General features: G+C 42.7%; 1 protein-coding gene across 1 annotated transcript in view; it reads left to right on the forward strand.

Annotated features, from left to right (window-relative positions):
- Positions 1-8,103: 8,103 nt before the first annotated feature.
- Positions 8,104-26,199, forward strand: part of LOC126456381 (sodium-dependent nutrient amino acid transporter 1-like) — a 111,173-nt gene continuing 93,077 nt past the window's right edge. Inside the window, exons 1-3 of the mRNA XM_050092135.1 lie at positions 8,104-8,109; positions 9,845-9,931; positions 23,021-23,116. Of these exons, the coding sequence (XP_049948092.1) occupies positions 8,104-8,109; positions 9,845-9,931; positions 23,021-23,116 (189 nt within the window). The remainder of the gene's footprint in view (positions 8,110-9,844; positions 9,932-23,020; positions 23,117-26,199) is intronic.

A 26,199-nucleotide genomic window follows, 5' to 3' on the forward strand; every position in this document is an offset into this window, starting at 1 on the left:
GAGAAGGCGAGAAAATTTGACCTGTTTACTGTTTAGAGAATCAGCGTGGTTTCACCTTAGATGATTTACACGAACCACTAGAATCTAAACCAGAACAGACATAGGTGTGCATTCCGCTCTTTTCCGGTCTAAGGTCTTTATGACAGCAAAAGGATGTGGTACACTACTGTAAAGCAATCTCTTTCACTTGTCATAACCACTGGGTTGTGCACGTGTCCTTGAAAGTGGCTATACTTCTAAGCACGATTACAGCAATTGCGACCACATAGCTTTTAGTCAAGACAGTAACAAACGTTCAGAGGTTGTCAATGTCCAGCTGTTAGTATGAGTTTCAATATTCGAAATTTGCAGCGCATGACATCTAGTTCTGCAGGATACAGTTCTTTGCGCAGATACTAAGTCACGGTTCAAAAAGTTACTTTTTCCAAGGCGCCAGTAAAAGTGTTCTCACCGTACCGAAGACTTTCTAAGCTCATTTTGCTGCTCTTTCTTCGTGTGAAGTACATATTTCGTAGTGGTCTGGGAGCTCTCAAAGCGAAAAAAAAAGGAAAAAACAGAGGTCAGAGTACACATCACTGAAAACGTCTCCAAACAATTCAGACTAATAACTGGGATAATTAAATATGAGTGTTTGGCAACACTGATGTCTTGGTAACTCTCATCGATCTTCAATTCTTCAATTCACTGAGTGAGATGGGGCAGTGGTTAAGACTACCGACTTCCATTGAGAAGGAGCGATGTTTGGATCTTGTTGTCCATATTTATGTTTTCTGCGATTTGCCTGAATCAGTTCCGACCGCCAAACCAGTTCCAATTGAACTTGAGGTATATCTCTTAGAAGCTAAACATTGACAGGCCACTTAATCATCTTACACTCTGGTTCCACAATGCGTTGCCGTTATCACAGAATTTAGCTTATGAGGCGGATGACGTCTGTGATTTAGACTGCCGTAAACATCATTTAATCGTCGCTAACTCGAAGATACGGGGATTTCAAGTCACTGGATTAGTAACTTAGAGCACGTAACGAATAGCAGAATGCTTTTTTTTAGGTGCTGACTAAATATTTGTTTTATTTTATGAATTTCATACATGTTGTTGTTGTTGTTGTGGTCTTCAGTCCTGAGACTGGTTTGATGCAGCTCTCCTTGCTACTCTATCCTGTGCAAGCTTTTTCATCTCCCAGTACCTACTGCAACCTACATCCTTCTGAATCTGCTTAGTGTATTCATCTCTTGGTCTCCCTCTACGATTTTTACCCTCCACGCTGCCCTCCAATACTAAATTGGTGATCCCTTGATGCCTCAGAACATGTCCTACCAAGCGATCCCTTCTTCTGGTCAAGTTGTGCCACAAACTTCTCTTCTCCCCAATCCTATTCAATACTTCCTCATTAGTTACGTGATCTACCCATCTAATCTTCAGCATTCTTCTGTAGCACCACATTTCGAAAGCTTCTATTCTCTTCTTGTCCAAACTATTTATCGTCCATGTTTCACTTCCATACATGGCTACACTCCATACGAATACTTTCAGAAATGACTTCCTGACACTTAAATCAATACTGGATGTTAACAAATTTCTCTTCTTCAGAAACGCTTTCCTTGCCATTGCCAGCCTACATTTTATATCCTCTCTACTTCGACCATCATCAGTTATGCAAACCAATGACTGAAACCTACGCTTAGAGGCACTAGCGTTACTGTCGCATTGCTTGTACATGTTTGATTCTGGCACTGTTTGTGAAAAGTAGCACTGTGAGCATCAGATGGGCTGCAACACAGCATTCTTCTTTGTATGGGCTGTTAAATTCCATTGAAAAAAGTACATTAATCCATTTAAAAACATGATAATGTCTTCTGTAGATCAAAGGATAAAAAGTTCGCAAGTCTGAATTATACAGTAAAACATTATTTTGCCAAACACAGTGATTTCGGCATCTTAAATTGCCGATCAAGTAAACGCGTTTCGTCTAGTGGGTAGTAAGAGTACTACAGCATTTTCATCAGAAGCCATACTTATGTGTCTTATTTCAAGCTGCAAAAAACCACGTATTGTGCTTAATTACCGAGGAGTCATAAATGTAAATGCATAATGGAGCCGATATTTTGCAGAAATATATTTTATTTTGGATACATTGATTTCTTACCAGGAGTACATAACATTCTCAAACTTTGCTTCGCTTTTTAAAATTTACATCTATACGGGTGAATTGAAAAACCTAAGGAATAGTTAGTTTTTCGATCACCTTAAATGATATTGCTTATGATCTCAAGATATTCTCCACATTTCAAAAACAAATTGACTAGAATTTTCACGCATAATATTGTATTCTCGAACGGCTGAATACACTAAAACGGTAATCACGCAACCAACCCTTACATATTCCTCCATCAAGCCTGAAATGTAAAAATGCTTTACCGTGAGAATCCTGTAACATATTGAATAGCTCATACATACGAGTGGACACAAATTTGATTGAGACGATTGCAAATCGTAGGCTGGTATCAGACCTATAGTTACTGTGATTTAGCACAAGAACAGTAAATCCGGGAACTCTACAGAGAGTCAGCACTGTCCTTGTAATAGGTTTTGTCCAACTAAGTATTCTATGAAGATGAAGCCTGCCCCTAATGTGGACTCTTTCGCGCTGTGTGCGCCTACTTTCAGTGGGTTAGGAAAGACATTGCATATCTGCAGCCTGTCGAATCGTACGTTGGATTATATGTCGAGCAAGTCATTAGCTTAATTAATTTGGGCACATAAATACACACACACACGCACACACACTCAGACACATACACGTACTAGACCTACAAATACACTCCTGGAAATGGAAAAAAGAACACATTGACACCGGTGTGTCAGACCCACCATACTTGCTCCGGACACTGCGAGAGGGCTGTACAAGCAATGATCACACGCACGGCACAGCGGACACACCAGGAAACGCGGTGTTGGCCGTCGAATGGCGCTAGTTGCGCAGCATTTGTGCACCGCCGCCGTCAGTGTCAGCCAGTTTGCCGTGGCATACGGAGCTCCATCGCAGTCTTTAACACTGGTAGCATGCCGCGACAGCGTGGACGTGAACCGTATGTGCAGTTGACGGACTTTGAGCGAGGGCGTATAGTGGGTATGCGGGAGGCCGGGTGGACGTACCGCCGAATTGCTCAACACGTGGGGCGTGAGGTCTCCACAGTACATCGATGTTGTCGCCAGTGGTCGGCGGAAGGTGCACGTGCCCGTCGACCTGGGACCGGTCCGCAGCGACGCACGGATGCACGCCAAGACCGTAGGATCCTACGCAGTGCCGTAGGGGACCGCACCGCCACTTCCCAGCAAATTAGGGACACTGTTGCTCCTGGGGTATCGGCGAGGACCATTCGCAACCGTCTCCATGAAGCTGGGCTACGGTCCCGCACACCGTTAGGCCGTCTTCCGCTCACGCCCCAACATCGTGCAGCCCGCCTCCAGTGGTGTCACGACAGGCGTGAATGGAGGGACGAATGGAGACGTGTCGTCTTCAGCGATGAGAGTCGCTTCTGCCTTGGTGCCAATGATGGTCGTATGCGTGTTTGGCGCCGTGCAGGTGAGCGCCACAATCAGGACTGCATACGACCGAGGCACACAGGGCCAACACCCGGCATCATGGTGTGGGGAGCGATCTCCTACACTGGCCGTACACCACTGGTGATCGTCGAGGGGACACTGAATAGTGCACGGTACATCCAAACCGTCATCGAACCCATCGTTCTACCATTCCTAGACCGGCAAGGGAACTTGCTGTTCCAACAGGACAATGCACGTCCACATGTGTCCCGTGCCACCCCACGTGCTCTAGAAGGTGTAAGTCAACTACCCTGGCCAGCAAGATCTCCGGATCTGTCCCCCATTGAGCATGTTTGGGACTGGATGAAGCGTCGTCTCACGCGGTCTGCACGTCCAGCACGAACGCTGGTCCAACTGAGGCGCCAGGTGGAAATGGCATGGCAAGCCGTTCCACAGGACTACATCCAGCATCTCTACGATCGTCTCCATGGGAGAATAGCAGCCTGCATTGCTGCGAAAGGTGGATATACACTGTACTAGTGCCGACATTGTGCATGCTCTGTTGCCTGTGTCTATGTGCCTGTGGTTCTGTCAGTGTGATCATGTGATGTATCTGACCCCAGGAATGTGTCAATAAAGTTTCCCCTTCCTGGGACAATGAATTCACGGTGTTCTTATTTCAATTTCCAGGAGTGTATTTATTTGAGTTAGTATAGTCCCAAGAACGAAACGAAGTAGGATCAATTCCAGTTTTCGACCACGATACCGGAACTGTTAATCTTCTTCAAAATATCCCCAGTTCCGACCGCCCTTCTACCGCTTTCGGATAGGGGTATTTCTTCCAATCGAACCGGGAATTCTACAGCGCCCCGCGGCATACTTACAAAACTGAAGTAAACAATAACAGATGAGAGCACAGTTCTCCTCGGTACACGTGAAACATAATGCGTAACCTCAGAAAGTGGCTCCGGTCCTACAAAAGAGTTACCAGTCAAATTATGACTAAGTTCCTAAACAAGACATGTGACTGTACATGCTGGCCATTGTGGCCGAGCGGTTCTAGGCGCTTCAGTCTGGAACCGCGCGACCGCTACGGTCGCAGTTTCGAATCCTGCCTCGGGCATGGATGTGTGTGATGTCCTTAGGTTAGTTAGGTTTAAGTAGTTCTAAGTTCTATGGGACTGATGACCTCAGATGTTAAGTCCCATAGTGCTCAGAGCCATTTGAACCATTTGACTGTACTAAGAGCTCTAAATAAGGAGGAAGGAGGACATGTTTCAGAGGCAACAGTTCGAGATTTTCAGTTTTGATATGTCCACAAAAAAGACCAGTCCACTGGCCCGTTGCCACCGAGGTCATGGACGAGACGCTAGCTGCGCTGGGGAAGGACGGGAAGGTAGTTGTCCGTAGTTGTTTCAAAGGAACAGTGACGGCATTAGCCTGAGTTGATTTAGTGCAAGCACGGAAAACCTAGTGAGGATGGCCCACGAGGATCTACATCTTGTAGAAGGAACAGAAAGCAGGACTCTTGTTTCGTGATCAAGGAATGCCAGAGTCTTTACGTATTCATTTACAATTGTGTGGTCGCTTCTTCCTATAGGTAATGTCAGGTAAGTTGTTTATGGTGCAAAGAGGTTTAAAGCTAAATGACTCCTTCATTTTTGTATCGTGTCAATAGCCTTGAAAAGCCAAAATATATCTAATGGCAGGTGGAAAAAAAATTAATGGATTTATCAGAGCCACGGGTGCACTACAACTGTTTCATTACATTCAGTGAATCTGTAATTTACTGAGACTTAGTTCCTTGTTTACGTACAAAAACCTTTCCAGTTCAGAGTATACACTGCCTGGCAAACAGTGTGAAGCACCCATAAGGAGAGGAGGAAAGAAAGTGAAATTCACAGGATAGTGGGTACATGATGCTATTTAAGTGATTACAAAATAGAGTCACATTTACAAAGAATTTGACTATATAAGCTCACTTATCAGTATGACACTGCACCCACCATGGTCTGGATGGATGCACTGATTCGGATGGGAAAGCGTGTCACGAGGCAGTTGAATCGTCTCCTGACCCACAAATGTTGTAACTGGACGCTGATGTCCTGGTTACTGGCCCGGGGACGGTGTTGACGTCCGCTCTGGTTCAACACGTGTTCTATCGCTGACAGATCTGGTGGTCTTGCTGGCCGCAGGAGTACCTCAGCATCACGCACACAGTTCGTAGAGGTACGTGTCAAGTCTGGACGAGCGATGTCCAGCGGAAAAATTGTACGATGATGCACGGTGCTGTCCCATGAGAGGTAACACATGAGGATGAGGAATTTTGTGACGTACCACGGTGCTGCCAGAGTTCGCTAAATCACACCAACCGTGACGCCATACCCGATGGCTCCCCATGGCGTGAATCCAGGAGTAAAATTTTTGTACTTCGCAACAACATTGGCAAAATGTGGCCTCTCCCTACGTCATCGCCATACTCACCGACTATGATGACCCAGAACAGCGTTTCATCGCCGGACACATTGTGACACGATTCATTAGATGTCAATCTTCCCACTCACGGAACCACTGCATACGCAGCCGTTTGTGTTGTGGTGTTAACGGCAGCTGCTAATTTCGGACCAATGATGCGAGATGACACCGAATGTTGCAAGAAGTCCATTACTTATTTTCAGGTTCAAATGGTTCAAATGGGTCTGAGCACTATGGGACTTAACATCTATGGTCATCAGTCCCCTAGAACTTAGAACTACTTAAACCTAACTAACCTAAGGACATCTCACACATCCATGCCCGAGGCAGGATTCGAACCTGTGACCGTAGTGGTCGCGCGGTTCCAGACTGAAGCGCCTAGAACCGTTCGGTCACAGTGGCCGGCGCTTCATTTGTTTTGTCAGGCAGTGTAATTGGAATATCTGTGCAAATTCGGTTCACAATAGTCTTTCCGTGGCAACAAAATAATGTACGCTGTGTGCAGCTCTGACATAATGAAGAGAGAGATGGAAAATAGCGCGAAAAAATAGCGTTCGAAATGCGTATCACATCTGCGATTAGATTAGCTCGTACGCTGTAGTAGATGGCGGTAAGTCCCCTCATAACAGAATTTTGTCTTCAGAAATTGTACTTGCACTTCCCTCCCCTTTCGTGTACTTCACGTTACTGAAATATTCCGAGCACACTTCTCTGTCACATCGCACTCCTGTTGTCTAGGGCAAGCGATATCGCAGTTGGGATAGAATCGTGGTCATATTCCTTATACCAGTCACCAACAAATACCTTCGCCACCTTTGGATGAAATTTCTGCTCAGTGCTTAGAACTGTTGCCACAGGCTACGGACAACATAAGAACGAACGATGTGTGTTCTGGACAGACTTGTTAAGCGTGATTTGCTTCCATCTGGTAATTGCCCCTGATCACAGTTTATCTGGTAAATTAGTTTGCTTTCTGTGTATTAACTTTATACTTTACCTGCACAGGAAAGAATATGGAACGTTCTTAAGCGATCTGTACGGTTATGACACTTCGTTCTGCATGGGAAAGACGGGGAGGAACAAAAGTAGTGATAATAACTACAGGTTTCCTTATTAAAGATAAATGGCAGGTTTGACTGAAAATTTCACAATTTGCTTATAAGAAATGTACTTTGTAATATGTATTGTATGAGTCCAATAGAGTTCTTCTACTTAGCGCTTTCGAGTAACTTCTACGATGGCAATTGTATTAAAAGCGATAAGAACTTGTTTCCGTACTTGGCAGTTACGTATATTTTCTTTTATAACGTGCAGACATCTTTCCCATAAATACGTTTACAAAGACTATTTGCTTCCTCTCCCCTTCTCTCCCTGCTCATTCCCTTTCCCCCTCCACAGTCGCTATAGACCAACCAAATCTTTTCTGCCTGACAGAACGCTTCGGTGTAGGCAGCAGACAGAGCCATTTCAGTTCACTGCCTCATCATGAGTTGTTGCGTCTGGACGAATTCTAATGTACTATTTCAACATTACATGGGTGATAATTGGTTGAAGCCCTCGTGGATGCATGGGGAAATTCGTCCAAGTCACTGTCTATAGTGCATATCATATTCCGTCTGTAACACTCGTTCCGTATGCATGAAAGTTATCTTGGAAAATACGGTTCCTTTTATTTAAACTGTTTTCATTCGTCCCTGGCGAATAAGAGTAAGAGTACGAAATTTTCGCACGCTACGAAAATGCTACAATACTTGCATAAAGAAAGATATGGGAGTTAATCGCTAGAAGTAACGAAGCCGATGGAAACGCAAGCACTGAATTGTTAATATAACTTTTTTGTTTCTCCTTCAGGCAAAACGTCTCTGGATCACATGACTACGACAACAGCTTAGCAGTGAAGGTCTAAAGAACCCCTCGGCTTGCGAGATAAACGCTGATAAGGAACTGTGATGTGCGGTATATAAACTTGCCTTGCATTGGCTCGTATTTCTGAAGTACTGCCAAGCTACGGGTGAACGGGAAATCGATGTGTCTGCCGCGCTGCACCCTCAAAGAAACCAACTTCCCACAACGGCGACCATGGAGGTAAATGCACCAGTGAACTACACCTGTAGCTTGAATTATTTATGCGTCAAAACTGCAACGAGACATGATCAAACTATCCAAAGAATGTAGCCGTCTTATGACTTACCATCCCAACGTCTGTTACTGTGATTCCAATTAAACTCTACCCGGATGCATGCTACACTAATTGTGGAAACAGCGATGGACAGATTAATGTACATTAGTGTCATATCCCGTAAATTACTGCCGGCCGAAGTGGCCGTGCGGTTAAAGGCGCTGCAGTCTGGAACCCCAAGACCGCTACGGTCGCAGGTTCGAATCCTACCTCGGGCATGGATGTTTGTGATGTCCTTAGGTTAGTTAGGTTTGACTAGTTCTAAGTTCTAGGGGACTAATGACCTCAGCAGTTGAGTCCCATAGTGCTCAGAGCCATTTGAACTAATTTGAACTGTAAATTACTATGTGCCTTCTCATTGCAAGCCTGTTGTTATAAACACTCTACTGGTGCACTGCCTTTGCTTTGCTCTCTATAACTGAACTGAGTAAATTTCTGTAAGTTCCATACGAGAATCCTGACTTGTAATGATCTGACCAGTTGGACTCATGTCCCCCATTGGCTGTTTTTAAACAAGTCAAATATAACTTACTTGACGCTTCTACCTGATCCAGTTACGTTCTTTAGGAAATATAACCGAAGTCAGTGTTCTACTCCTCAACGCATGTTTTGAGCATAGATGACCTTGCATCATACATATAGCATTACACCAGTTGACTTAAAATGTCCTTAATTTACACAGCTATGATGGATATTTAATCAGTTATTGGTTCGGCTGCTCTCACTTTGAAAGCAACGTTTAACATGTTCTAGCCTTATACAGGTGTTGCACTGCTCAAACTCAAACTACCACTGTTGTACTGCATCTACACACATACTGTGAAAACCATCGTTAAGTACGGGTCAGGGGTTGCTTTGCGTTGTGCCGCGTGTTGAGATTTTTTCCAGTTCCATTCGTGTATCAAGCGTCGGAAGAATGACTGCTTGAACACATCTGTGCGCGCCGTAGGTGGTTTAATCTTGTCTTAGAGCTTTCCACAGTAGCGTTACGAAGGGCGTTGTTAAATGTTCCTAGATTTCTCCGTACTGTTACTTGAAACTTTGTCATTTTTTGGTATAACTTCAGTTTTTGTGTTGGTTTTTATGGCTTGGCATTTACTTGACGTAGGGCTCTAAATAGACGTCCACCAACCAAAATGGTGCTAGATCGATGTACAGTATATGTATCTCAGTATTCAGTGTCTACAGGCCGTAACCTACAAAGACTTATATTCAGCTCAGATTTATCACTTTGACGTCTAACTTTTCTTATACGGCGAAATTGTCCACGTTACGGATGGCTGTTGTATGTTTTATAACTGACAGTAAATACGAGTACTTTGCGGAATAATCGGACATTTGAATAAAAATACCCCAACAGCGACTATGGGACATGATTTGTTGTGTTCTTTCATCCCGTATAAGATTTTCTATTTCTGCTCAGTATTGTGAAACGGCGGCTACTCTTAACATATCTTTAGAACTAAAATATTTATTGCCGAAGAATGTGTAGCAAGCCACGGCGGTCCAACCATGCACAGCTCAGTGCATCACAACAATAACACAAAAAATAATTATCATGTGCAGAATCCAACGATGAAGTTGTCATTTAACTGTTTTCGTTCCGAGTATATATTATACCAACGTTCTTACTGTTCACAGGGTCAAGGAAAGGATAATCATGCCTATGAAGGTAGTGAATTAGATCTGACAAGTCGAAATCAGCACAATGCAGAGGGAACAAATGAGGTAAGCCAAAAGTTTTGCAGTTCTTTTTAATTTTTTTCAACTTTTTCTAGATGTGACCGTTATGCAAGTAAATGACGGCTTTTCTTTGTATGCCATACGCATTTGGCTTCATTTTTTTGTGAAGCATTTTCAGTGGTGATTTGTGATCTTATTAGTCCATGTGTGCCGTAATGGAGTTGCACTTATTTGGTCTGCGTCCCTCAGGACGTCTTGTTTTTGGTGTTTATCGAACAAATTTCAGCTAAACACGTAACTTTCACCGTTCACTGTGTGTCGGTTGTGTGTGTTTACTACTAATAGTGCTGCGAATTGTAGCTTTTTTTGTTGTTGGAAACACTAGCTACAGTAAACTCACACACCAAAATACTGTGAACAGTGAATGTGAGGTATTCAGTTGAGATGTATTTAATAAACGCCGGTAATTGGACATCCTGATGTATGTAGCCTAAGTACAACTCCAGGAGGGTGCATATGGATTAACAACATTACAAATCGTCTCTGAAGACGTGTGAAAAATGACAGGAGAAAAGCAGCGTTTCATTTAATAGCATAATGGACTACTAGTTCAAAACTATAGAAGCAGCTAAGGAATTACGGGACATAAAAAATGATCTGTTGGGTAAATTGAGACCAGATGTACTCGAAAAATACAATTACGTTACCACCATTGATTTCTCGTGTAGTAATCACGAGAATAAGAGGAGATTAGTGAGTGTACACAGGCATACAGTGATTTCCCGTCGCTCAGTGCACGAATGAAATAGGACAGAAAATAATATTGGTACGACGGTATAGTGGCTTGCGGAGTCTGTATGTATATTTAGAGTGAGATGACAAGGCTCATGGGTAGCAGAACATTAAATGGTCGGTTAGAAGGAGAAAAGGAGTGGGAAGCTTGAGAAAACTTGAGCTCATTGGACATATGGCTAAGGAGCTAGGCAGATTAGCGAAGACGTCAAAAGTGGAAATGAGATATGCGTTTAAACAAACGAAAGCTTTATTTGATACATATAACGTAGAAGCTAAAATAAAAAAAAAATGGAGTCTGTATGAGAAATAAGGTTTAGGAAGTGGCTCCACTGCATAGGAAAAATCGTTTGGAGAATTTTTGTGACAAAGCGAATTAAATAGTTTTCTTTCGGTTCACGGCAGTCAATATTCTTCTCCGTCCTTAAACTAAAACACGGGATACCAGAACATATTTGAACGTTTCCATCTCACGACGAGCTATTCTCAGATCAGTAACATTTATGACGGACGGGACGTTTGTGCTCGGGTAGTTATGTGTTTTTCCAGAACTCGTAGTACGTCTGTAACGCTTGTGCTTAGGATTAGAACTATTGACAACAGAAAAAATGGTCCATCGGCATAAAATGGTGTTGTTTAGCAACAAGCAGTTTGCTACTAAATGAAAGACAGTGTACTAGTAAATGCACCGTCAGCTGTGGCGAGGAGAAACCGCCAATTATACGAAACTAATAAATGTATATGTGTAAGTAAATGTGATACTGGCAGACGTAATTAAAGTTTAACGTCCCGTCTGTATGGGGGTAAATGGAGATCCAGGCGTATTTTTGGACCGTGTTGAAATAAGGGATTTAAGGAAGGCACTGAAACACTGAACCTAGATTACTATATTGTAATTTAAATCACACAGAGAAACTACAACAAACCGAAATAATGGCTGAGAGAAGATACCATCTGTAATACGAATTACATGTGATTAGCTGTGTTTGCAAGTCGAGGGAGGTCACTTCCATCACCTTTTATGAACCACATTTATTTCCCCATGAACAAGGTATGACACATTCATTTCATTCCGTGATTTTTATGCGAAGCTTATAAGTGTAATTTAAGGAAATGTTTGTTTGTGGGGCCTCTTTCGAATGGGACATCCTGCATAATATAAGTTATCTGTATAACAGTGTAGCAAGACGCTAATAGCACTCTTTACATCAAGCTTCTTTCTGGTGGACTAGTTTAAAGAAAGGATAGTTTATGCAGATAACTACTAGCTGCTAGATTTAAAGATATCATTGCCTACGTCTAAATGCCTGAAGATTTATCTACACTGTTACGATCAACTTAAAACAATTAATAAAACCCTTGAAACACTTCTGTCCATATCGTACGCCAGTGAGATTCCTTTCAGAGTATGCCGATACAGCAGCTCCGTTCTACGCTCGTAGAAAGATCCGTGCCCAAAGACTGGAAAGTTACACAAGTCACATCAAGAAAGGAAGTATGAGTAATCCTCTAAATTACAGACCCTTATCAAAAATGGTTCAAATGGCTCTGAGCACTATGGGACTTAACTTCTGAGGTCATCAGTCCCCTAGAACTTAGAACTACTTAAACCTAACTAACCTAAGGATATCACACACATCCATGTCCGAGGCAGGATTCGAACCTGCAACCGTAGCAGTCGCGCGGTTCCAGACGGAAGCGCCTAGAACCGCTCGGCCACCCCGGCCGGCCGACCCGTATCACTAACTTCAATCTGCAGTAGGATTTTGGAACATATACTATGGCAGAACATTATAAATCACCTCGAACAAACCGATATGTTGACGGATAGCCGACATGGATTCAGAAAATATCGTTCTTGTGAAACATAAGTAGCTCTTTATTCTCACGAAGTAATGAGTGTTACCGACAGGGGACGTCAAATTGATTCTATATTCTTAGATTTCCAGATGGCTTTTGACACTGTTCCTCACCATTGACTTCTAAGTAAATTACAGGATTATGGAGTATCGTCTCAGTTCTGTGAGTGGATTCGTGATTTCCTGTAGAAAGGCCACATTTCGTAATAACTGAAGAAAAGACATCGAGTAAAACAGGAGCTATGTCTGGTGTTCCCCAAGGAAGTATTATAGGCCCTCTTTTGTTTTAGATCTATGTAAACGATTTAGGAGACAATCTGAGCAGCCCTCTTAGACACGACAATTGTCGTTAAACATCCACTGCAAGCGATTGCGGTAATACACTATATGATAAAGTATCCGGACACCCCCAAAAATATACGTTTTTCGTATTAGGTGCATGTGCTGCCGCCTACCGTCAGGTACTTCATATCAGAGACATCAGTAGTCATTAGACATCATGAGAGAGCAGAACGGTGCGCTCCGCGGAACTCAAGGACTTCGAACGTGGTCAGATGATTGGTTGTCACTTGTGTGATACGTCTGTATCCGAGATTTACAACTCCTAAACATCCATAGGTGCACTGTTTCCAATGTGGTAGCGAAGTGGAAACTTGAAGGGACATGTACAGCACAAAAGCGTACAGGCCGACTACGTCTGTTGACTGACAGAGACCGCCGACTGTTGAAGAGGGTCGTAATGTGTAATAGGCAGACATCTATCCATACCATCACACAGGAATTCCAAACTGCATCGGGATCCACTACAGTTTCTATGACAGTTAGGCGGGAGGTGAGAAAACTTCGATTTCATAGTCGAGCGGCTGCACATAAGCCACACATCCCGCCGTTAAATGCCAAACGACACTCCGCTTGGTGTAAGGAGCGTAAACATTGGACGATTGTTGTGTGGAGTGACGAATCACGGTACGCAATGTGGCGAACCGATGGTAGAATGTGAGTATGGCGAATGCCCAGTGAACGTCATCTGCCAGCGTGTGTAGTGCCAACAGTAAAATTCAGAGGCGCTGGTGTTATGGTGTGGTTGTGTTTTTCATGGAGGGGCCTTGCACTCCTTGTTGTTTTGCGTGGCACTATCACAGCACAGGCCTACATTGATGTTTTAAGCACCTTCTTACTTCCTACTGTTGAAGAGCAATTCGGGGATGGCGATTGCATCTTTCAACACGATGGAGCACCTGTTCATAATGCACGGTCTCTGGTGGAGTGGTTACAGGACAATAACAAACCCTGGGCCTGCACAGATTCCTGACCTAAATCCTATAGAATACCTTTGGGGTGTTTTGCATCGCCGACTTCGTGCCAGGCCTCACCGACCGACATCGATACCTCTCCTCAGCGCATTACTCCGTGAAGAATGGGCTGCCATTCCCCAAGAAACCTTCCAGCTTCTGATTGGACGTATATCTGCGAGAGTGGAAGCTGTCATCAACGCTAAGGATAGGCCAACATCATACTGAATTCCAGCATTACCGATGGAGGGTGCTACGAACTTGTAAGTCATTTTCAGCCAGGTATCCGGATACTTTTGATCACATAGTGTAAGTGCAGCTTCTTGCCGTCTGGCTTTGCAATGAGCTGCTTTCTGCCGACTGAGCTGTTAAGGTAATTGAGGGACCGGTGCTGCTTCATTTTACATAATCACATAGACTATTATATACGGTCGGTTTTTGATTATTTTTCCTGTATATGGGATTCCGTTAGTTCACCAGGTATTGATACTCATGGTATCACGGGAGCGATCTACGTTGTTTAATGCTATTTTATAACTTACGTCCGCTACAAAGCGAATATGGACTTGTCATGCTGAACAATGTTGTACTGCTCCTTTGCTTACTCAACCGTAGCCACGGTGTTGTACGGTGTGTCTCTACAGGGAAGTACATCTCAATTATTAAGTTTATTGAAGCTAATGAGCAGTTTGTAAATAAAATAGAAAATCAATGGCTAACTTTGAGAGACGAAATAGAGAAGGCAGCACAGCAACAGTCATGTAAATAGATAAAGCTTCACAGAAATTCTTAGATAACATGCGAGATATAAAATTTAATTTAGGAAAGGAGAAAATGTAAAAATGTGGTAAGTGACGCAGGTAAATGAGAATATCACGTTGAAATAATTAGACTGATAGTAAGTGCGAACTGGCAAAACACAAACGGCCGGAAATCAAATGCGATGCGTATAACTATGAATGAATGTAGGGAAGGTGGATTCTGCATGTAGTAAAATTTATTACAGTAAAGATGCAGTTGTGTGAAATTCAAGAGCTCAGATGGCAATCTGGTACTAAAGGACGACTGAAAAGTGGAAGGAATGTATAGAAAGGTTATGTAAAAGAAAGAAACTTGCATATGGATGAAAGTGAGTTCGGGTGAGCGATACTGTGAGAAGAATTTGACAGAGCACTGAAAGACCTAAGTATAAACGTTTCAGCTGGAACAGATATACTCGCTGAGCAATCCTAGGGAAAATCAACCATGTTAAAACTAATTGACTTGGTGTATAGGTAGACAAAATACCCTTAGACTTAGAGATGAATGTAATAAACATCATACTAAAGAAGGCAAATGTTGACAGGTACGTATGAGTATTTCCGAACCCATAGGTTAATGAATTACGATTATAAAGTACTTGAAGGATGAAACGAGTGGTAGAAGCCTACTGGGGATAATCAGCTTAATTCTGGAGAAACGAAGGAACCTGCGAACCAATTACGACCTTATGTCTTATCTTAGATGATACGATGAAATAAGGTAAATCGTTATTAATAGCTTTTGTAAACACTTAATGTTTTTGACGCTGTTGAATGGAATACACTTGTCTAAATTCTTAAGCTATCAGGCAAACACACAGGGAGCGAAGGCTGTCTAAAACTTGTACAGAAGCCCGACTACGAAGAGTTGTACATATATATTCTAAAGGATTATGCCTTGTCGATGCAACCACTCTCGTCTGTCATTGGCCTTTCGTTTCATTTCCATGTAATTGTCGCATCCTATCCTCTTCTAGATGCCTCCCAAGTACTTCATCCTGTCCCGTCTTCTTCCTTTCCTTCCGAGCACTTTCGCTTCAAGAATATTAAATGATGAAGGTGTTGTGTCAGATGACATATCCAGCATACTTTGTTTTTCTCTTTTCTATTTCCTTTAATAGCCTTCAGCTGGCTTCCCTCAAGACTTCGATGTTAGTTTTTCTTTACGTACTGCTCATTCTTGCCATCTTCCACCATAACCATATTTCAGTAGCTCCATGTCGGCTACTTCCCAATTCACCCAGACCACAAGTTCTACATACATAGAGGAGTGTGCTCCATGCAAGTGATTTTGCAAATGATAATCGGACTTCAGTATTCACATGTTTGCGAGTTAAAATGTTTTCCTTAGTCATAAATGCCTACTGCCAATATAATCCTTCTGTTCACTTCCATTAAGCATCTATTGTCCTCTGTGATTATGTTGCCAAGTTTACAAAACGGTTTCTCCTGCTTCGTTCTGACGTTGAGAAGGGTATGAGAAAGTGTTCTATCCTACTAAACTAATCTAAACTCATTTTGAACAGGCCTTGGAAGACCCAGCGGCACCGACCGGTCGCCATGTCATCCTCAGCCCACAGGCGTCACTGAATGCGGATATGGAGGGACTTGTGGTCAGCACACCACTCCCCCGGCCGTATGTGAGTTTACGAGACCGGAGCCGCTACTTCTCAGTCAAGTAGCTCCTCAGTGTGCCTCACAAGGGCTGAGTGCAAACCCGCTTGTCAATAGCGCTAGGCAAACCGCATGGTTACCCATCCAAGTGGTAGCCCAGCCCGACAGCGCTTAACTTCGGTGATCTGACGGGAACCGGTATTACCACTGCGGCAAGGCCGTTGGCATTCTACCCTACCCCTCCATGTTTTTCATTTTTTATGTACACTGAGGTGTCAAAAGTCATGCGATACTGACATGCTCCTTATACAGATGGTAGTAGTACCATTTAGGGTATAAAAGGGCAGTGCATGGGCAGAGCTGTTATTTGTACTCAGGTGATTTATTTGAAAATTTTTCCGACATGATTATGGTCGCACTACATGAATCAACAGACTCTGAACGCTGTATGGTGGTTGGATGTAGATGCATTGAACATTCCATTCCGGAAATCGTTAGGGAACGTAATATTCTGAGATCCAAGAATGTGCCTGGAGTGCCAAATATTGGGCATTAACTCTCATCACGGACAACGCAGTGGCCGATGGCCTCCACGTAACGACCTAAAGCAGCGGTGTTTTCGTGGAGTTGTCAGTGCTATCAGAAAAGCATGAAATAAGCGCAGAAATCAATGTGGGACGTACGACGAAAGTATCCGTTAGCATAGTGCGGCGAAATCTGATGTTAATGGGGTATGGCAGCAGACGACCGACACGAGAATCGTTGCTAACAGCACATAGCCCGTAGCCCCTCTCCTGGGCTCGTGACTATATCGGTTGGACCCTAGGCGACTGGAAAACCATCGCCTGGTCAGATGAGCCCTGGCTGCAGTGGGTAATAGCTGATGGTAGAGTTCCAGTGTAGCGCAGATCTCACGAAGCCATGGACCCAAGTCATCAACAAGGCACTGTATAAACAGTTGATGGCTTCGTAATGGTGCGGGCTGTGTATACGTGGAATGGACTGGGTCCCCTGGTCCAGCTAAAGCGATGACTCACTGGAAATGATTACGTTCGCTTTTTGTAGATCATTTGCAACCAATTATGGGCATGGAGTTCCCATGATAATGCGTCATATCACTGGCCACAACTGTTCGAGACTGCTTTCAAGAACATGCTGGACGGCTCGAGCGATTGATTTGGCTACGCAGATCGCCCGACATGAATCCCATATAACATTTTTGGAACGTAATCGAGAGGTCAGCACGTGCACAAAATCATGCACCGGCCACGATTTCGCAGTTATGGACGGCTATAGAGTCAGCATAGCTCAATTTTCTGCAGGGGACTTCCAGCATTTTGTTGAGTCTATGCAAAGTCGATCTGCTGCACTGCGACGGGAAAAAGAAGGTCCAATATGATATTAAGAGGTAACCCAAGACTTTTGTCATCTCAGTGTAGAACAAGTGGTGAAGGAAACCAAGTAATGTTAATAAGAAGAAATTAAAAATTTGAGATTTGCTCATGACATCGTAATTCTATCAAAGAGGGCAAAGGACATTGAAGATCAATTGAGCGGAATGAATAGAGTCCTGAAAACACAACCGTAATCGAATTAATTCTGGAAAGGGTCAGGGAATTAGATAAGGAAACGAGACACAAGAAGCAGCAGTTGATGCTTGTAATTTGGACAGTGAAATAGCTGACGATCACTGAAAGAGGACTTAAAATGTAGTCTGGTAATAGCAAGAAGAGCGTTTCTGAAAGAGATAAATGTGTTAACATCGAATCCAAATTTAAGTACCCATTAAGCATTTGTCTGGAGTTTAATCTAATACGCAAGTGAAATATGGACGATGAACAGTACAGATGGGAAGAGTAGAAGCTCTTGGAATATAGTTTTGCAGAAGATTACTCTTCGAGTAGCTAATCGAAGAGCGCTGCCTCGAATTGTGGAGGGAAGAGCTGTGTGGCACAACTTGACTAAAATAAAGAATGAGTCGACAGCGAATGACCAATGGAGGAGTAGTTTGTTTGGTAATGGTGGAAAGTGTGAGGGATAAAAACTGTAAAGGGAACTAAAGCTTGACTGCAGTAAACCAGTTTACGTGCATGTAGGATACAGTAGATATGCAGAGATGACGAGACGTACATAGGACAAAGTAGCGCCCACCAAACCAGTCTTTTGGACTGAAAACCACAAGTGTCTGTATATTAAAATATTATTTACTGCAGTTGTCCTTTGAGATGAACTCGTTTAATGTAGGAAATTTACACTAGCCTATTTAACACAACTACCACACGTTCTCATAACATCCCCTAAGCGTTCGTCTTATTCTCTTAAACAAGTTTGTCTTTCGCGTATACGTCTTTAGTGAATTTCAAAAGCTATTGAAAGTAAATGCCACATAAGTGCTCAGTTTCGAAACAGTCCACTAACGATTCAAATTTCTCTCTTGCTGGAAAAATTCACGCTTGCTTAAAATGGATTAAAACCTTAACAAATACACTGACAGAAAAAAATCGAGACACCAAAAAATAATTAATGCAGAGTAACGAAATTTCAGGAATACGTTTATCAAGGTAACATATTTAAGTAATTAACATTGCAGGATCACAGGTTAACGTAAGGGTGAAATAAGCCACTGCAAATGTGAATTGCTGGTACATTAATAACCAGTATAACGCCAGAATGCTGAATGCGAGCAGGCAAACGTGAATACATTGTGTTATACAGGGCCTGGTTGTTAGTTTGTGATTTGGCGTTCCACGCCCGTTGCACTTGGTCGGTAAATACAGAGATAGTTAATGCTGTCTATGGATGTTGCTGGAGCTGTCTTCCAATGAAGTCAAATATGTGCTCGATTGGAGACATGTTTGGTGATTGAGCAGGCCAAGGCAACATGTCGACACTCTGTATAGGGTTTTAGGTTAAAACAGCGTTATGTGGGCGAGCATTGTTCTGTTGGAAAACACCCACTGGAACGCTGTTTATGAATGGCAGCACAGCAGGATGAATCACCAGACTGCGGCACAACTTTGCAATCAGGTTGCTTGGGATAACCAAGGGAATGCTCCTGCTGTCATACGAAATCGCACCCCAGACCATAACTCCAGGTGTAGGTGCTATGTACCTAGCACACAGACAGTTTGGTTGTAGGCTCTCAACTGGCCTCCTTCTGAACAACACTCGCCATCACTGGCGCCGAGGCACAACCAGTTACCCACCAGAAAACACAACAGACCTCCACCCTGCCCTCCAATGAGCTCTCGCTTGACACAACTGCCGTAGCAGATGGCGGTGATTTGGGGTCAGTGAATTGCACCCGACACGACATCTGGCTCGGAGCTGTCCTTGAAGTGATTGATTTGTATCAGTTCGTTGTGTTTCTGTGATGCCAACTACTCCTCACATTGCTACTGCAGATGGAGTAGGATGCGCTATAGCTACTCCCGTGAGCATCGCTGCCAGAGATCATATACAGTGGCTACATTCCTGCCAAGGTTTTGTGCAATATCGCAGAAGGAACGTCCAGCTTCTCGTAGCTCTATTACACCATCTCATTCAAACTCAGTCAGATGTTGAAAATAGTGTTTTTGTCGCCTTAAAGGCAATCTTGACTAACGTCAACTGACTGCCTCCAGTCTCAAAATGTAATTAACGCTCAAGACCGTAAAAGCGTGTATTTAAAGCAAACCTGATTTGTATCCTCATAGTGGCGCTAGTGATGCCAGTCTTATAGGACTGGCCCAAAATTTGAGTACACATCATCTTTCAGATGTAGAAACACGCTTACCAGCTTTCCCTTATGTCGCAAATTCTTTCTTCGCATTGCGATTTCGTCTCTTTAGTGTGCTTATCTAACTCGTGATATAGCTTTTTTAACCGATGGAAGGGTTATTTTCGTGGTTAAAATCGTAAATCAATAACAGTCGCTAGAGGAATAACACTGACTATGGTGTCTTAACTTAATACACACATCTACATCTACTACATCTACATCTATACTCCGCAAGCCACCTGACGGTGTGTGGCGGAGGGTATCTTGAGTACCTCTATCGGTTCTCCCTTCTATTCCATTCTCGTATTGTTCGTGGAAAGAAGGATTGTCGGTATGCCTCTGTGTGGGCTCTAATCTCTCTGATTTTATCCTCATGGTCTCTTCGCGAGATATATGTAGGAGGGAGCAATATACTGCTTGACTCTTCGGTGAAGGTATGTTCTCGAAACTTTGACAAAAGCCCGTACCGAGCTACTGAGCGTCTCTCCTGCAGAGTCTTCCACTGGAGTTTATCTATCATCTCCGTAACGCTTTCGCGATTACTAAATTATCCTCTAACGAAGCGCGCTGCTCTCCATTGGATCTTCTCTATATCTTCTATCAACCCTATCTGGTACGGATCCCACACTGCTGAGCAGTATTCAAGCAGTGGGCGAACAAGCGTACTGTAACCTACTTCCTTTGTTTTCGGATTGCATTTCCATAGGATTCTTCCAATGAATCTCAGTCTGGCGTCCACTTTACCGACGATCAACATTATATGATCATTCCATTTTAAATCACTCCTAATTCGTACTCCCAGATAATTTATGGTATTAACTGCTTCCAGTTGCTGACCTGCTATTTTGTAGCTAAATGATAAAGGATCTATCTTTCTGTGTATTCGCAGCACACGTGTCGTCTATCAGCTGACTTGGCGTAATAGATATGATAGAGCGAAACTTGTTGTCAGTGAGTCACTTCCTTTAAGATGAAAGATGGGTTCAAACAGATTCCGGTGCAGATCGCTAATTCAGATAGTAGTTACAAGTGATGTTACAAAGACAATTTGCATCTGAAATTGTGTTTTGTTTCAATTGCCTTCAAAATGTGTTACTGTTTTCTACCGAGTAAGAGTGACTGCGCAGCCAGCAGCTAACAATGTAACTGAAACACGCGAACAAAGAATCTCATATACATTTACTGGTCAGTAGTGCAGAATTATATCGTTTTCACTCTGAGATTATATATAGAGGAAAACAGTTACATGTCTGCAGATGATGGTTGACGTGATTGCTACAGCAAAATTCTACTAATACCCGTATTGCTGGTCCCTGTTTTAATCACGACCGAGGTAGAAGCTTCCTACACGTCGGTCAGGGGCCTGAAATGTGGTACTAAAACGCTGAAACTGGTTGTCAAATAAAATAAGATTTGAAACTAGATGGTTGAAAGGTGTGTCATTTGACAACCAGTTACATTCCTGTTTGAACGTTTCGATGATGTTCGACCTAACACACTACTAATTCTAGGGTAATATTGAGTTCATTTCCAGTTCCTTATATAAGTCACTACTTTTTAATTACTATCTCTGTCTTCCTCTATAGTTTTTACCCTCTATAGATCCCTCTAATAACGTAGAATGCTGTGCTCCGAACATACATTCTCAGAAATTTCGACCTCAAATTAAGGCTTACTTTTGATACTGGCAGACTTCTTTTGGCCAGGAATCCTCTTTTTGCCTGTGCTAGTTTTCTTTTTATATCCTCCGTCCACCATGGATTACTTTGCTGCATAGGTATCAGAAGTGCTGAACTTCATCTACTTCGTGACCAACAATTTTGATGTTAAGTTTCTCACTGTTCTCATTTCTGCTACTTCTTATTATTTTAGCCTTAATTCGATGTACTCTCAATCTGTGTTCTGTACTCATTAGACTGTTCATTTCATTCAACAGATTCTGTAATCTTCTTAACTTTCGTTGAGGATAGCCATGTCAACAGCGAATCTTATCATTGATATCCTTCCACTTTGAATTTTAACACAACTCTTGAACCCTTTTTTAAAAATTTCCATCATTGCTTCTTCGATATATAGATTGAACAATAGAGGCGAAGGACTACATGCTGCCTTACACCCCTTTTAATCCGAGCACTTCGTACTTGGTCTTCCACTGTTATTGTTCCCTCTGATTCTTGTGCATACTGTGTGTCACTTGTCCTTCCCTATTCTCAGAATTTCGAACATCTTGCCCAATTTTCACTGCCGAAAGCTTTTTCAGTTTGGAAAAATCCTATGAACGTTTTTTGATTTTTCTTCGGTCTTGTTTCCATTATTCAACGCACAGTCAGAACTGCCTCTCTGGTATCTTTCCCTTTCCTAACGCAAAACTGGTCATCATCTAACAGATTCTCAATTATCTTTTCCATTAATCTATGCTGGAGATAAATTAAGCCTCCCTGGTCGGATCTGAACTGCTAATTTCTCCAGTTTTTGATTGTCGTAGTGACCCCTTGGGAGTCGCCGCAAGTGTACAGAACTATTCCCATTTACCTAACCATGCAGATTCTTTTATATCATCTCTCGCGTCTGTCATATTAGTGAAATACTGGAAGAAGGAGAAAGCTTTGATCAGAGAGCAAGTGTTGGTAACAGAACGCAGTTTGTTGATCATTAGATTATTGGCGCTCCAGGAAAAATGGTAGAAATATACTGTATGTTCGATTTCTGATAACACATTAAACATTAAACTGATACGGGGACTCACAATTGAACTTTGCTAAGCAAGGATATAATACCTAAACCAACCTTGTGAATGAACTAGGAAATAGTGTTTATCAACAAAGTACGCTTGTAGAGAGCCACATATCATTGGACTATTTTTTGATAAATTCGAGTTTTTGCTAGACATTTTTTATGAAAGTAGTTATAAGTTGACTGACGGATGTGTGGCGAAATGTAAGTTTAAGAATCAATGTTTAGAGAACTGCTCAAAATTCCGGAAGAATTTAATTGTAAAACTTTGTTATATTTTGCAGGATCCCGAAGAAGTAAATGGAAACCTCAAATATTGTTCCCCTGATGGAGATCAACCTTCACCCGCAGTCGATAATGCCGCTAATAGTGATGAAGAAGTAAGTTTTAAATTTTAACAATACGATACGTAGCTATTATAGAAACTTGTCATTAAAGATTGAAACAAAATGAAAATAGAATGGAAGAATTTCACGATGAGCTCGAAAAGTGTAGTAAATTTATTCAGTAACATTCAAATGCGTTGGAATGGCCCCATGTTGGGTACATAAATCACCAGCTGAAAAATGCTCCTGTCGGAGCCAGTATGGTCCTCTTTGAAAGACCGTGACAGAAAAGAGGGGGCAACAGCTGCCTTAATGCTCGTTCCGCATTTTTCACCAAACACTTAAATATGTGAACATATTCGCGCTCTTTTAACACTGAACATTCTAAGTCATTTTACCCAGTCTCTCTTGTAGCGAAGCCTTCATTCTCGGCATCTCCCTCACCCTGCCACTCTCCATATATTATGTCTCTCTCCTATCGTCTCCTTTTTCTCCCATTGGCACATTCTCCTTTCTGTCTCTCCCACTGTTACTGTCTTCATTCCTTTCTCTCTTACTTCCTTACTGCTGTCTCCTTATCTGACACCTTCACTGTCTGCCTATCCCGTTGTCATTGTCTTTGTCACCTTCTTTTCTTCTCCGATTCTCAATATCTTTTTGTTTCTCGCTTACAGTCTGCTTTATTTCTCTTCAACCACCATTGTCTCCCCACCATATATATCCTTTGAGTTTTAACCCGTCGATTGGGAAACTTGTGACTATAGGATATGAGGAAAAACGTTATAGTTCACCTTGTCTAGGGATTCGACACTCACCCAAGCCTATTTGTATAGTTTTCACTCACCTCTCTGTTTCATTTCCGCCGTATTCTCTATTTCTTGCTCCCACTGCTACAGTCACCATCCATCTCTCTTTCTTTTTTACTGCCACTGTGTCTCACTGAACACCACCATCTCCTCCCTCTTCATTCATCTTTCTTTCTCTTTCACTTCCTCTTCCTGTCTCCAACCATCACTGTCTCTTCTCTCTTTCTCTCCTACTGTCTCCTCTCTTTTCCACCGACGCTGTCTCTCTGCTACTCTCTGTCAGCACAAAAAAGCGTGAATGTGTTCGCATGCCAAAATTCTTGGCGAGAAGGGCGGAATGAGAATTGTCGTGGCTAGTTCCCCACTTTTCTCTCAGAGTATTTAAAAGATGAGTACATTCGTCTTTTTTGTGCTCCGACAGAAGCATTTTTCAGCTGGTTCCCTATTAAAACACGGTGTACTGCTTATATAAAACGATTTCGTAAAGTTGGGATAGTTTATTTACAAACTTTGACTCGTTTACATACATTGACACATACAAATAACAAAGCACTGTGTATAAGGTTAACACAAAAGTGTCTCCCATCCAGCACAACTTCACTATACACTACTGTCCATAAAAAAAAGCAGAATATTGTTAGGCTACATCCACAGTATACCAAAAAATGTGGTGCTTGATTTGCAAGCACAATGAATTTCGTGTGACAAAGTAATTTTTTGTAAGATGCTTACGCCGCCTGGTGTCACCGTAGGATACTTTAGAGGTCGAGACAGCCTGTGCAAGCGTGAAGTGCCCATTATACAGAGAGCGTGCCATAAAGTTTTATTGGTGAAAGAGTGGCAACAAAAAAGTGGTTTGGTGAGCTTATAGCCCTTGAGACGACACCAGTACCCTTGCAATGTATTCACTACGTCAGTTAAAACTACATTCACGCCTCAGACCGGATGTTACGTCCATATTTTCCATGCATACGTACGATAACCTCGAATGTTTGGATCTCAGTAACGTGTTATGTTATAGAAAATAGTTTCAATGTTCCCTGAGAAGATCATTTTAAGAACATATGGCAAAAATTTCGACAATCTTTCAAAAAAAGAAACTGTAGAAATGGCCATCCCCCACAAAAGGTACTTTTGTTACCAAAAGTCGTGGTTTTACGGGTTTTAACGGGAAGCACTCTAGCAAAAATGGTGCTTCTGAAAGCCATCTAAGTCCGACTCTACACCACTCTCAATGCAAAAGAACGAACCGAACTGCTCAATTTTCTTGTGGCGGAAGAAGTGTGTAATGTTTTAGTTTTGATCCATTATTGTGGGACATTTACAGTATAACTGTTCTTCTGATAGGTATACAGATGGTCGCTAGGCAAGGGCTATCCAGAACAGGAAGATCTGCAGTGGATAGGCACTTGGTGCAGGTAGTGGCAACTGACCCTTAACATAGACAAATGTAATGTATTGCGAATACATAGAAAGAAAGATCCTTTATTGTGTGATTATATGATAGTAGAACAAACACTGGTAGCAGTTACTTCTGTAAAATATCTGGGAGTGTGCGTACGGAACGATTTGAAGTGGAATGATCATATAAAATTAATTGTTGGTAAGGCTGGTGCCAGGTTGAGATTCATTTGGAGAGTCCTTAGAAAATGTAGTCCATCAACAAAGGAGGTGGCTTACAAAACGCTCGTTCGACCTATACTTGAGTGTTGCTCATCAGTATGGGATCCGTACCAGGTCGGGTTGACAGAGGAGATAGAGAAGATCCAAAGAAGAGCGGCGCGTTTCGTCACAGGGTTATCTGGTAACCGTGATAGCGTTACGGAGATGTTTAGCAAACCCAAGTGGCAGACTCTGCAAGAGTGGCGCTCTGCGTCGTGGTGTAGCTTGTTGTCCAGAATTCGAGAGGGTGCGTTTCTGGATGAGGTATCGAATATATTGCTTTCCCCTACTTATACCTCCCGAGGAAATAACGAATGTAAAATTAGAGAGATTCGAGTGCGCATGGAGGCTTTCCGGCAGTCGTTCTTCCCGAGAACCATATGCGACTGGAACAGGAAAGGGAGGTAATGACAGTGGCACCTAAAGTGCCCTCCGCCACACACCGTTGGGTGCCTTGCGCAGTGTAAATGTAGATGTAGATGTAGATGTAGATGTAGAACACTTGACCCCTACCTCTGTGGGAACTCGAGGTATCACCCATGAAAATTCGCATTTTAGCTCGCTGCTTTTTGGAACCGTATTGGTGCCGTGCAAGAGAACATAAAACTCTCAGGTTCAGTACGACAGGACACGTTGACACGAATCGTTAATTGGACGCGTAAGAGCGGC

This window comes from Schistocerca serialis, chromosome 2, assembly GCF_023864345.2.
Source record: "Schistocerca serialis cubense isolate TAMUIC-IGC-003099 chromosome 2, iqSchSeri2.2, whole genome shotgun sequence".
Lineage (NCBI taxonomy): Eukaryota > Metazoa > Arthropoda > Insecta > Orthoptera > Acrididae > Schistocerca > Schistocerca serialis.